The 13,439-nt window shown below is 39.5% G+C and overlaps 1 protein-coding gene across 2 annotated transcripts in view; it reads left to right on the forward strand.

Moving 5' to 3' along the window:
* The window catches only part of tpcn2 (two pore segment channel 2), a 44,200-nt gene that overhangs the window by 8,379 nt on the left and 22,382 nt on the right, over nt 1-13,439 (forward strand). For both annotated transcript variants that reach the window (XM_088333542.1, XM_088333543.1), the window contains exons 4-12: nt 351-427; nt 1,426-1,603; nt 1,685-1,801; nt 3,992-4,098; nt 7,006-7,078; nt 10,476-10,575; nt 10,658-10,723; nt 10,810-10,874; nt 11,992-12,083. In XM_088333542.1, coding sequence (XP_088189668.1) covers nt 351-427; nt 1,426-1,603; nt 1,685-1,801; nt 3,992-4,098; nt 7,006-7,078; nt 10,476-10,575; nt 10,658-10,723; nt 10,810-10,874; nt 11,992-12,083 — 875 coding nt within the window. The remainder of the gene's footprint in view (nt 1-350; nt 428-1,425; nt 1,604-1,684; nt 1,802-3,991; nt 4,099-7,005; nt 7,079-10,475; nt 10,576-10,657; nt 10,724-10,809; nt 10,875-11,991; nt 12,084-13,439) is intronic.

The following is a 13,439-nucleotide window of genomic DNA, read 5'->3' on the forward strand; positions in this document are numbered from 1 at the left end:
ACATGCAATACTTTTATTTTTAAAACAAATACTTGAGCCTGCAAATTGGGTTTGTTTTTGGTTTCAACTTTGAGGATTTTGATTACAGCGAGATTGATTTTTGAGGGCAACACCCGTGAAAAACAAGGGATTGCTGTAAATGGCTAATGACAAAGTCCAGCCAATTAGAAGCGGATAGAAACGAGCAACGTCCCTGAGCCAATACGTGAGGTCTCCACATTTAACCATTTACCTATTTTAATTGACTTGACCGTTTTCCCCCTTTTCCCCCTGTGTGTCCTATTAATTAAGATGTGAAAACATACTATTGACTCATGACAGCATGGTTGTTTTTCTTTGCTTTCTTTCAGTATCGATCAATTAATCACAGAGTGGACGCAAGATCACTTCGTCTGTATCGTTTGTACTACTCACGGAAATGCCAGTGGTCAGTTCTAATCGTTCTACATTCTTTATTTATGACGATATGGATGTGGATACTCTTGTGTTTTATATGCTTTACCTAACCCATGGAGATTTGCAGTTTTCTGCAAATGTATATACCTGACTCAGCTGAGCTCCATTTGTAGTACCACACATTCTTTATACATGCACTACATCATGATCTGAAAATTTGTATTTAAAAAGAATGAAAACAGTAATCTGCTGCCACCTAATGGGATGGATGAATGTTAGTTGCAAAAGCAAAAGATACAGAGCAATGGAAGGATTTTCTGCAGCACACTAGAGAAGAGCTCTTGGCACACTTGATTGTTTAGGGTTCATACAGGTGCTTGAAATGCTTGAAAATGCTTGAATCTTTATGTTGTGTTTTCAAGGTTTGAAAAGTGCTTGAATTTCAGGTTAACTTGTTGCCATGTTTCTTGGCAGTCTGACTCGATAGACCAACGCATTAAATGAAGAAAGATAAAACAAGTCTGCTTAAAAATGACCCCGACACGCCTTTGTTTACACCTAAGTTTAACTTTAGAAAAATTCACTTTCCTTTCTATACCGCTTGACATCATCGAGTGCTGTGAGTAAGAAAAAAACAAGAAAATTAGAAACAATGTTGACCAAACACAGACGGCAACTAATAAAGAGGGGCACAGAAACCCAGTTTCATTTTTATGCGCCCTTTTCAGCTGCTGGTTTAATATTTGGTTTCTGATTCCTCAAATTTTCTGGTTCTTTTCCTACAGGCAGCACTCAGTGACATCAAACATCAGGGCTATAGTTTTAATCCCATTAGAATTCTTCTTTCAACAGTACTGGAGAAATTGCAAAATTGGCTTTGAAAGTCCTTAAAATGGCAGATCTAGTAATACCAGTGTAGTTTAAATTATTTAAACTAGTAAAAGACATAAGAAATATTATGGGATATTCACATTTGTACCATTCCAACATTACTTCGACTCTATAATTAATTATTCTATCATCGTGCAGGGGATTAGGACTAAGTATTGCGGTGGTGCTGTTGCTGGCATTTGTGGAGCGTCCGTCTTCCCTTTCTCTAACCTCTGATGCTCGCTATCGCTCCCCAAACTGGGAGCCTCCTTGTGGCTTCACCGAGAGCATTGAGATAGTCTGTATTATCATCTTTGCTATCGATCTTGCTGCTAAGGTAAAGTCATTCAAAAATTGTTCACAGATAAGCATGTAAAAAGAAGTGTTACGGTGCTTATTTTTTCTCGTTTATTCGCAGAGCTACCTGATTGGCTGGGAAGAATTCAGAAAGAACAAATGGCTAATAGGCTACACCATTGTTATTTCAATATCTATTATTGACTGGGTGTTGTCCATCAGTATGGTCTGCGATGAGGTGAGAAGTACAGGAATCTTTAAATCTTTGTGTCTGGCGTTGTGTCTGTCCACCTTTTTGAAAACGGAATCAATTACTGTAATGGAATAGTTTAGCTAATGTCAAGTCACATTTATTTGTGTAGCCCTTAATCACAAAGTCTCAAAGGCCACAGTTACACCATACCCTGATCTGAAACCTGCTTGCATCCAAGAAAAAACTCAAAAATATTAGCATGAGTATAATAAGAATCCCCTGAGAAGGGACCACATAAGCAGTAATCCCCCTTCCAGGATGACCAAGCTGCAATAGATGTTGCATTTGGTAACAATACTCAAAATATATCAAACATCAACTATAAACATAGGTAATAGGTAAAATCGTTCAAGAAGTCCAAGACGGCAACAATGCAGCTTCACATCCCAGCCAGCTGGTCAATACAGAAAATATATGCTTCAGGTCTTGGTCCTGTTCCGCCGACTCATACAGGATCACCCTTATTTTTCACTGCCACTGCCAGCACACAAAAATGACAGGAAAAGAAAAGTATGAGGTCGGTTTCAATGATAAATTATGGAATATAAGTGTATCTTATGTCTAGCTTTCAACACTTCCACTGGGGGTGCAGGTTCTACTCAGGGGGCAGAACATTGCACAGCACACAGGCAGGAATAGAGAACGGTCTTGAGACTGCAGATTTCGTCTTGGCTCTTGGAGTTACAAGCAGACCAGCAATTCTGAGCATAGGCACCGAGCAGGAACATACTAACTAAATCAGAAGAATAAGAGGGGGCGAGTCCATGCAAAATTTTGCATTTTGGTAACAGAACTTTGAAGTTACATCTTAAACAGATAGGAAGCCAGTGCAAGTTAGCTACAATTGGGGTGATGTGATCAAACTTTCTTGTCCTAGTCAGAGGTCTTTCTGCCGCATTTTGAACCATCTGCAATTTTTGATGCTAGACATCGGGAGACCAGAGAACAATACATGACAGTAATCGAGCCGAGAAGTAACAAACGCATGAATTATAATCAAGAATAATTAAAATCCCTTCCAGTGGTGTTGGGGTTTGTATGTCCCAATGATGGGGTTAGCCTCTACCAATGATCCCTGGGGCCTCAAGCCCCTGGGATTATCCTTCCCATAGACTGACCACCTGTGATTGAGGCGAAAAGGGTTGGGGTGCACAGAGAGCCTGACAAACTGATCCCTACAAAAGCCGGTTCTTGGGTCATGGAATATCATTTCTGATGGGGAAATATGGGGAATGAGCATGAGCTGGTATGTGGGCTTGAGAGATACCCACTAGATGGATCACAAAGGCTGAGCTCTGGTACTAGACCACTCTAGAGGGGGTTGGACTTTCCTCCACTTTGGAGTTTCTTGTGGTGAGAGGTGCGAAACCGTGCAAGCATAGTAGTTGCCCCTCCACCTTTACCTTGGGGTTTACCCTGGTAAACGAGAGGATAGCGTTTCTCCGCCTTCGGGAGTGGGGATTGGTCCTGACTGTTGTTTGTTCCTATACACCAAACAGAAGTTCAAAATCCCAACCCTTATAGAAATCCTTAAAGTGTGTGCTGTGGAGAGCTCTCTTGCGGACTCTCTCATTTTCCCTCCTCAGAAAATGTTTTATTTATTTACTGTGGCCGAATTCTCCCATGCCCTGATGGAAGGTAGGGGACATTGAGTCTGAGTGGACCATGGTTCGTTCCTCCGTTTTCGATGCAGACAAAAGAACTGGCTTTGAGACAATCGGTGTCTTTTGTGAGGGCAACCTATTGGTGGACACCACCTGTAAGGGAGAGCGTCTGGCCTAGTATCCCTGTGGGACTGAGGAAGCAGTTGGCAGTTATCGACTGGCCTAGTTGAATGTGGCTTCGGTGGTCAGCGGGGCTGAGATTCAGGCAGAGTAGGAGTTTGGTGAGGATATTCTTGTCCACCATCTAACATCTCAACAGACCAAACAAAGCGTTATTAACACGGTTAATAGTGGTTATGGGTAAATGAAAAATATTTAATTCCATTATAGTTGGCTTTTACCAATATCTCTATTTTGTGAACACATCCTTGATCTATAAGTGTTTTCTTAGACTGCCCTAACCGGCCCTAAAATGTAAAAAATGGGTTGAAAGCTTCATTAATGGATAAAAGTTAACGAAATTTTTGAAATTACATATTCTAACATTTTCTCCCTTTCTCAAATTGGTCAGACACTGAGAGTACGACGAATTATTCGACCATTTTTCCTTCTGCAAAACTCTTCACTGATGAAAAAGACACTAAAATGCATCAAGAGGACACTGCCAGAGATTGCCAGGTATGGTCTGAGATTGCCATGTATGGTATTTAGTTTTGGGCTGGGTCTAAAAACCCAAAATCGAAACGTGAAATATCAAAACGGCAACTCTGAAAAGAATGCCATTTGTTTATTGAAAACTTTAATTTGACCAGTCCTGAAAAGTCATACAACAATGGAGCAATCATTTCTTACTTAATAGCAGTGTCTGAAATAACGTCTGCCCAGGCGTCCATCTTTTACGTCGGGCATACAACTTACACAACGTCTCTGCCCGGGTGGCCGACAACTTGTTCGAGAAAAAAAAATCTTTCGTTTTTATTCTTTTATTTTTTTCAAATCAAACGTTTGCCTTAATCCGATTTCGAAATCTCCGTTCGGTTTGGAAATTTCGGAATTTCCGTTTGTTTGGCAATTTGCATACTCTGCAGCCAATCAGAAGGCTACATCGAATAACTTTGTGCTTCCGGACTTTCCCGAGCGTTATAAGGTCGCGCATTTGCATATCATTTTCCAAAGTAGACGCACTGAGAACACAAGAAAAATGAATAAGTGGTTAGGAATCAAGCCAAAACCTTAGCCCCAGAAGAAATATTCAAAAGAAGCTAACAAAATGGATGACGCTACAAAACTTAAACGTACATTAAAAGCATCGTGGAAAGAGGAGTTCACGTGGCTTGTAGCAGACGACGCAACACAAACATTGCATGAATGAAGATGAGTAAATACAGGTACATACTGATGGCAGATGGAAAACAGCGATGTCAAATACATGCAATGAATGTGATAAGTAGATTCATAATAAACGTAATTTTAAATTGTTATTCTGTGATAAATTCTGATTATCAATCCTTAATACTTTGCAACAATGTTTTTTTTTTGCGATGAGTCGACCTTATTGCCTTTTAAGTTGTGAAAAATGGGGCAGGCAACTTTCCAGAGTTGTCTGCCCTGGTGTCCGCTAACTTTTTGTCTGCCCTGGTGTCCGGTAACTTTTTGTCATGAGTTTCAGACACTGTTAATAGGCTAACTTAAGCTAAACTTTGGAGTTTGCATTAGGCAACTATGCCTTTGCAAAATGTCAACACATTGCAGTTTTTAATTATTTGTTGCGCACACAGACTTCTTTCAAAAGAACACTCTGAGCACCAAACGGTGTTCTGCAAGTACAGTAATCCCAAAGAAGGTAACAAATATATTAGTTTTTAGAGGGTAATGCTCAAGACAAAAGGGTACAAAGGGGTTTCATTATTTGTTTTAAACTGCTGAGATTTTAAAATATTTGTTTATGATTTTTAAAAAAATTAAACTCAACTTTCCAACTCAAGTCAAATTTAAGTGAAAAGCTGCTTCAAAAACTTTGGTCCCAAATTCATCGTTATTTAGGAAAACATCCCCATTATTGTATACAGAGACCCCTTGGCTCTTCAGTTATCGCTGGTTTACCCCTTTGCGCGGATTTTTTTTTTTTAATTGAAAATAAAAGATTGGATCATAAAAAACACCATTGAGGAACGTTTTGTTGCCAAGATTCAAGCTGGTTGTATTTTCAATTGAAAAAATCTTGCCCCACTTAAAAAAACATCAACTACCGTAAATTCTGGACTAATGTTCAGCCCTGCGGCTTATTCAGCGAAGCGGCCAATTTATGTAATTTTTCTAACGGCCACCAGCGGCGCTGGGGTATAAAAGGTAAGATTAAGACCAGTAGAATATGTGCGCCAAGAAAGACTGCAACCCCTAACTTTAAGCATACATTGTCTGTAAAGTTAAGGTACGTTCCGATAATGAGGAAGACGCCCTTGATGGCAACGGTCATGAGGAGGAAGTTGAGGACGATCTTCCGCGAATTTCACAATAACCGGATGCATTTTTTCAGCAGGCACGTTTGATACATTGCGAGCGTGATCCTAACTAGCGTGTTGGTACGTTTCAAAGGCACGGTTTGGGATGAAAGTTATATTATTATTATTAAAGCTTTGAAAACTCTCGGTGTACCGTCTTTCTTCATAAATATGTGTAACCATGTATAATATGTATTTGCAACTGTATATTTTTGTAATGTATTTATTTTAGAGATTTATTCTGTTGTGTGTTCTACGGACGAATCAAAAAGAAGGGGCGGAGCAAACGCGGGTTGATGGGAATTGGGGTAAAGCTGAGTTACCGGTAGATCTGTCTGTTGTCGCAGCGGACAATAGTGGATATATATTTTTCCCACCCTTAACTTTGGAAATATATATTTTGTTTCCTTGGATTACTTTCAACGGGACCTGGACTTTACAAGTCTGCATTATACGTTAATTACGGGTATCATTTTCCATTTATGATGCCAACTGTAGTTCTAGAATTGTGTACTGGGACTTATAGCCTGGCCTGTGTCGCAAGTATTAATGCGGGCGCACGCGGCTTATACATGGGTGCGGCTTGTGTAAGTACAAAATTGGCAAATCACCCAAAAAGTGGTGGGTGTGGCTTATAATCAGGTGCGCTCTATAGTCCGGAATTTGCGGTAATATAAGATAATATTGGGTGTTTTCTCTCTTGCTTGCTCTCTCTCTCTCTCTCTCTCTCTCTCTCTCTCTCTCTCTCTCTCTCTCTCTCTCTCTCTCTCTCTCTTTCTAGACATCTATCTATCGAGACATCTTTCTAGACATGTATCTATCTATCTCTCATTTATCTATTATCTATCATCTATCCAAAGAGATAGATATAAAGAAGGCCACCAAAATCCCACAGCGACACTACTTGGCAGATTTTTACTTTCCATTAGTGGTTATGGTCCCTGTTAACCGCAAAAAACGAAGGATCCATGTATAATGGAATATTTTTTTCTATTAAGGACACATCAAACTGAGCACCCCACCCTTAAGATATTTTGTCTGCCAGGCTTTAATGGCCATAACATGTCCTTTTGTGTTGTTCCAGTGTCATTTTGCTGCTAGCGCTTCACCTCTGTCTGTTTACAATGATTGGCATGTTGTTGTTCCCTAAAACTGAGGTGAGTTATTTAATATAACTATGATAAGTTCTTTTGGATGTTTTCACCTTTTTTCTATAACTAGGCCAGTGGTTCTTAACCTGGTTGGAGCAACAGAACCCCACTAATGTCATATTCAAATATTTTTTTTTTTCTTTGGATTCAAGAAATATAGTTTTTTTACTAATGCACAAAATGAACCTTGTAAAAAAAAATAAACATTTACAGATGCTGCCCTACTTACCAACGAGACCGTTCGTAAGTTGAATTTGTTCGTAAGTTGCTTCAGTGTTCGATTTTGTATGTTAAAGGGTTATATAAGTAACCTGTATTGTTCTTTACTAAAAAACAAACATTTCATAAAATACTATGCTCTATAAAGCTAAATAAAGTTAAGTTTAACTTACCTTTGGAAGGTGGGCCTCACGAGTTAGGCGACTTCCTCCTCCGTGGTAAAATGTGGGCGAAAAAAAGAGTTCCGACCCTTTTCTCAACCGCATCAAGCTTTCTTATTCCACTTTAATTTCAAAAGAAACAGCTCGCCTCTTCCTTACACTTTATACCAACCATATTGAATGGATGCACGAGATATTCAACAATAAAAATGTCAGTTGTTAGCGCACTGGAGATACAGTATAAAATGTTTACACGCGATCTAGGAAGAGGAAGCCGGATTTCCTTTTCGGGGTGGATGCTGGGTGAGCTCTCACAGCGCCACGCGGCGGAAAGAAGCACTACAGTACTCGGGAAAGGGTGCACACAATAGAAATATCTAACATATGTCCGGATATTTTTCGACATCCCGAAAAAAATATTCGTATTTACCGTTTTACGTAAGTCGAATGGTCGTAAGTAGGGGAGCGTCTGTACTTACAAATTACAGGACTTAAAATAAGTGTGACCTCAACTGTTGCCTTTTAAAGACCAGTTCCAATTTCTGTGGCTTCACCTTGACAAGTGCTACTCTCATGTATTTTTCACGGCAAGTCTTTTTCTTTTGTTCTTATGTCTGGCATCTTCGGAAAGGAGTGTTAGAAAAGATATGTAGTAACAAATGCTATAAAAAACTCTAGGCTTTCTTGGCACTAAACGGATACTTTTCTATTTGTTGACATCAAAAAGTTTCGACTAGAACAGTCGTTGAGAACTTATGGCTCCTTTCAAGAGTACATATACTACTTATACTACTAGTTCAGAGTTTGGTTTGGTCCGTGTACAACAAACATAATGCCAGTATTGTAAACGTTTCCAGTATACAGTCAAGGTGTCACACCAACAGACCCTGTTTTGATTGTACATCACTAAAGAATCCTTTATATGGAAGCCCATTAAACAATGTATGTTCACTGTTGGGACATTTTATGACGAAAACCCAGAGAACAAACTGTGAACACCCAAAAATGCCAGCCAAACACAGCACAATTCGATCGGGTGACCGGTAGGGATGTGCAGAGCTATGCACACAGCATACTCACTTTTCTCCGCACAGCGCCTTCTGCACCAAATGTAAATACATCAGTATCCTTGTTTGCACTATTTTGTGACATTTTCTTGAAAGAAGTCTGCTTGCACCTTGTCTTGACACCAACATTTATGAAAAAAAGGTCAGAATGGAAAAAGGAGACTGCGAGAGAGAAACAAGTTTAATATCGTATACTGTTTTTTTTTATATGGGAGGCAAGCTATGGTATTATTATTGTTTCATAAATTGTTAAAAACCATCTAATGTCACAGAGTGAAATATAATGTGTTCAAAAATTAGAATTCGTCTGGAGTGCGGGTTTGGTAGTTTTTGTTGAATTTTGTCCTATAATATATGTTTATAGCTCTCTCCCTCCCTCAAAAAAATCAAAAGATTTTTCTATTTTGGCGTTTTGGGTCAAAAGGGTTCCCGACTCCGAGACTAGAGCATTGTCAGCCAGAAGAGTTGCTGTTGACCCTGGTTCTGCTAGGTTTCATTGATTTTTTTCAAGGTATTCATTGGCATCTGCTGACTCAAAATCAAATATGAAGAACTGGATAGAAGTCTGGTACATGGTAGTATCCAAGTATCCATACCTGTCAAGCTCCAGGGCTCCATGCCCGTACAAACTGTCGTATTTTCCCTTACAAAATACAAAATAATAATAATAATAATAATTTAATTTAAATTTAAATTATTAATTTAATTAAAAAAAAAAATCAGAATGATGAATGATGGGATATCCCCAGGCAGGATGGTACACATAATTGACAAATTTGCGTTTTTCCTTACAGATTTTCTCATACGTTGTACACGTCTTAAAATGCATAATAAACGTACTTTGTACGGCAAAAACGTACAGGTTGACAGGTATGAAGTATCTATTGAAAGCGGGGCATGTCATTGCATATGGACATAATGAGTCTGGACCTCTATGGCAGAGGCTCCACTGAACCCATAAGACTGACTCACTCAGTGTTCTCGTTTGCCCGCGTCCCCGCGTCCTAGACGCATCATTTTTGCTGGGGACGCATAGTCTCAAATCAACCTGCGTCCCCGGGACGCAACTTTTTTGACACAAAATTGTCATTATTACCCGATTACATTTTTTTAAACAAGATTTACCACACTCCAAACTTTTCGTCAGGCAGATCCGGCAGATGTTGTTTCGCTCTCGCGGTTCGAGTTTTCGTCTGCACGCCGATCTCGTGTTGCGTGGTGAAAAGTCCGTCTCTTTTTAGAGAACCGGCTTTTTCGGCTCAACTCATTTAAGAGAGCCGGCTCTCAAACGGCTCACTTGCTTTGATGCATTATATTACGAATTATTATGTTGAATAAAGAAGTTAAGAAAAACGAAGTGTTTAAAGGAGAAAATGAAAAAAGACAGGTTTGTGGTTATCCCTTTAATCGGTATATTACCAACAATAATTTGATGCAGTAAAGGAATTAATAATTTGATGATTAAAACTGAATGAATATATAGACTTTTATTATATATTTGCCACCGATCGATTTCAACCTCGATAACACTAAATTTTGGGGACCCATAGATCTCTGTTGGGACCCATAGCTTTTTGAGCATGCGAGTCCCCGGGACCCATCACTTCTCACAGCTAAAATTAACACTGCTCACTGAACCCCCTAGGTTTCGATCCAACCAATGTTGTGAACCAGTGAACTACGCTCCTGTAGGGGTGAATAGAGACATTTACACAAAGGAAACATTTGTTTTTAGAATGAGAAATTCACAGATGTTTAGGTTTTGTAAGGCCATGTAAACACATCCAAAAACTGGAACAATGGTGAGGATGCTAATAAAAATTCTATCCTATTAAGTAAACCGCCGTTGCACACTTTTATGACTTGTGAATATTGACTTTTCTCATGTATTCAAGTCACACAGCGTGACTTACCCCAGTCCCTCTCTCTTGTATCACTCGCTCTTGTTCATTTTAGGATCCACTTATGAACGAAGAATGGAAATTGTATTTTCGAAACCTGCCTACATCACTTACTTCCCTGCTGGTGCTGCTCACTACAGCGAACAATCCTGATGGTATTGTCTTCAATGACGATGATACTACACTCTTTTCACCGTTGATGCTTATTTATTTCACAAATACTGCTATTCTCTGCAGTGATGATACCTGCCTACTCCCTCAACAGAGCCTCTGCTATTTTCTTCGTGGCCTTCAGTGTCATAGGTAAGATGTTTTTTCATAGTCTTTGAGTCTACTATTTACAAACAATCCAAATAAAAACAGCTTGTCCTATGTCTGTTTCGTTTCAGGAACCTATTGCCTGATGAACCTAATGACAGCCATAATCTACAACCAGTTCAGAGGATATCTGCTAGTAAGTCTCTACTGGCGAAAGGGCACAGAAAACACAACACTATAGAATGCCACTTTATTGATATCATGGCTGTCCACCTTACAAAGCCTTTAAACCAGGGGTGTCAAACTCATTTTAACTCGGGGTCCGGACTGGTAGATTAAAGAGAAAGAGAGAACGGTAAAGCGAAGCCGAGAGAGAGAGAGAGAGAGAGAGAGAGAGAGATAGGGAAAACAAGAGAGGGAGAGAAAAGCAAGAGTGAGAGAGAAAAAGAGACAGAGAGAGAGCAAAAAGCGAGAGAGGGAGAAAAGCAAGAGTGGTAGAGGGAGAAAAGCAAGAGCGGGAGAGGGAGAAAAGCGAGAACGAGAGAGAGAAAAAAGTGAGAGCAAGAGAGGGAGAGAAAGCAAAAAGCAAGGGAGAGAGAGAGAAAATGAAAAGCAAGAGAGGGCAAGAGAGAAAGAGAAAAGGGGAAAGCGTGAGAGAGAGAAAGAATGAGAGAAGGTTAAAGAGAGAAAGAGATAGAGAGAGAGTGCGAGACAGGGAAAAAGCAAGAGAGAGGGAATAGCGAGAGTGAGAGAACGAGAAAAAAGTGAGAGAGAGAGAGAGAGAAAACTAAAGAGAGAGAGAAAGAGAGAAGGGGAAAGCGAGAGCGAGGGAGAGTCAGAGAGAGAAATACAAGTTCAGCGTCTTTGTCTTTATGGGAAAGCAGCAGCGCTTGCTATATTTGGCATTTCTTACATATACAATAGGGTAACTTACCTGACTGCCTGTAAAGGATGCTGTTTATATTCATTGTCATTCTGGCCTGGGAGAGTGGAATGTCTTTCTGGGGAAAAAAATTCAGAGTCAACGAAACCAAAAGTTCTGAGTCAGCTTTGTTTGGAACTTTTCACATCTTGGGTATCCTACCCAACTGCCTATAAAAGATGGTGGTAATATCTAAACTCCTTCCCTCTTTTCTTGGTTGGACAGACACGAAAACGAAACAAACCGACAAACTGATATACATACGATAACATCACCACCCTCGCGGATGATAACTCGATATGTGAAACATTTGAGAATAGATGGTTTTCCTTTCCTTATTTTGATAAGTGACATATATCTGATCAGCTAACTTTTAGTGTTTATTGTCCAGATGTCTGTCCAAACATCCATCATTAGAAGGCGTCTCGGAATCCGAGCAGCCTTCCAAGTCCTTAGCTGTCTCGATGCCGAGAATACTGCAAGGTAAATGAATCCCTCAACACACACATCTACACTCGCAGAACTCCAGAATGAAATTCTTATCTATCCATCTATCTACCCTGGTCATATCCCTCGAGAGGGGTGACCGACAGCAAGACAAACACATAAAGAAAAAAGAAAGAAAAAAGGGAAAAAGTAGCAAAACACAAAAATTTGACCATGGCCAACCCAAATGCCCAAACACCCAAACAAGTTAAGCACCTCGGCACCTAAGTTGGTCATGCTTTCGTCCCTCCAGATGAAACGGGAGACAAGAAAGCGGCCATGTTACACGGGTCAGGTTGACAAAACACACTCTTCTGTTCAACAGCAGGGCCCGACAGCTTTCGCTGGTTTACCCCTGCCGCATCATACAGGTGCCTTGCCCATCCCTTAGAACGCGTTCAAACATCCCATTATCCTTTCACAACACCTCTCCACTCATTCCTATCACCAACAAAAATTGAATTGCAAAACAGTTGACAGACGTTTTACTTTGGACCATGGGAAAGTGTACATTTATTTATTATATTATTATGTCCAACAACAAACGTTTTTCGCCATGGCTAAAATCTGTGCCAGGTAATGTGTACGAGGCACGATGTATCATGTAAAAGGAATATATATATATATATATATATATATATATATATATATATATATATATTGCTTGTTTCAAATGTGTTTTTATTCGACTTGATTTTGATTTCAAAGACATTAAAATGTCTTTAAAAGTCTTGTATTGAACTTGGCCTACGCGCTAGAAACCCTAGAAAAGTGCTTTATTTTGGGGTAAAATGCGTTGTTAAATGCTTGAAATTGTTGCCATTTTTTTCAACAAGTCTGCTTAAAAATGATGCCAACAATACTCTTTAGTGGCTTCGCTTTGCCATTGCATTTCTTCTTCCTTTATGATTAATTGTAGCTGGCATTAGTTTGTACGGTAGTGCCCTATGAAGAATCATCGCCCATTACAGGTTGTGCTTAGGAGAGCAGGTGCATGCTACATCCAAAGCAGGCCATTATGAAATGTGTGTTAGTGCTATGATTTATTTACTATAGGCCATAAAAAAAAATAAAGTAGCGTTTTCAAGTGGTAAAATTGTTGCGGGAATAACTTCCTACAACTGAAAATGTAAGCTACAAATTAATGTCAGTTGTACCCAACACTTAAATGGGGTCAGATTTGTCTGAAACACAAAAACATTCACAATTTACTCAAGATCTAAAAATCATCATCTCGATAAATGCACACAAAAGATTAAAAATCGCTTATGTTTATCTATCTACCTTGGTCATATTCCACGAGAGGGGTGACCGACAGCAAGACAAACACATACAATAACAAAGAAAATTAAA

This window comes from Urocampus carinirostris, chromosome 4, assembly GCF_059441175.1.
Source record: "Urocampus carinirostris isolate Australia breed hairy pipefish chromosome 4, RoL_Ucar_1.0, whole genome shotgun sequence".
NCBI classification, from domain to species: Eukaryota; Metazoa; Chordata; class Actinopteri; order Syngnathiformes; family Syngnathidae; genus Urocampus; species Urocampus carinirostris.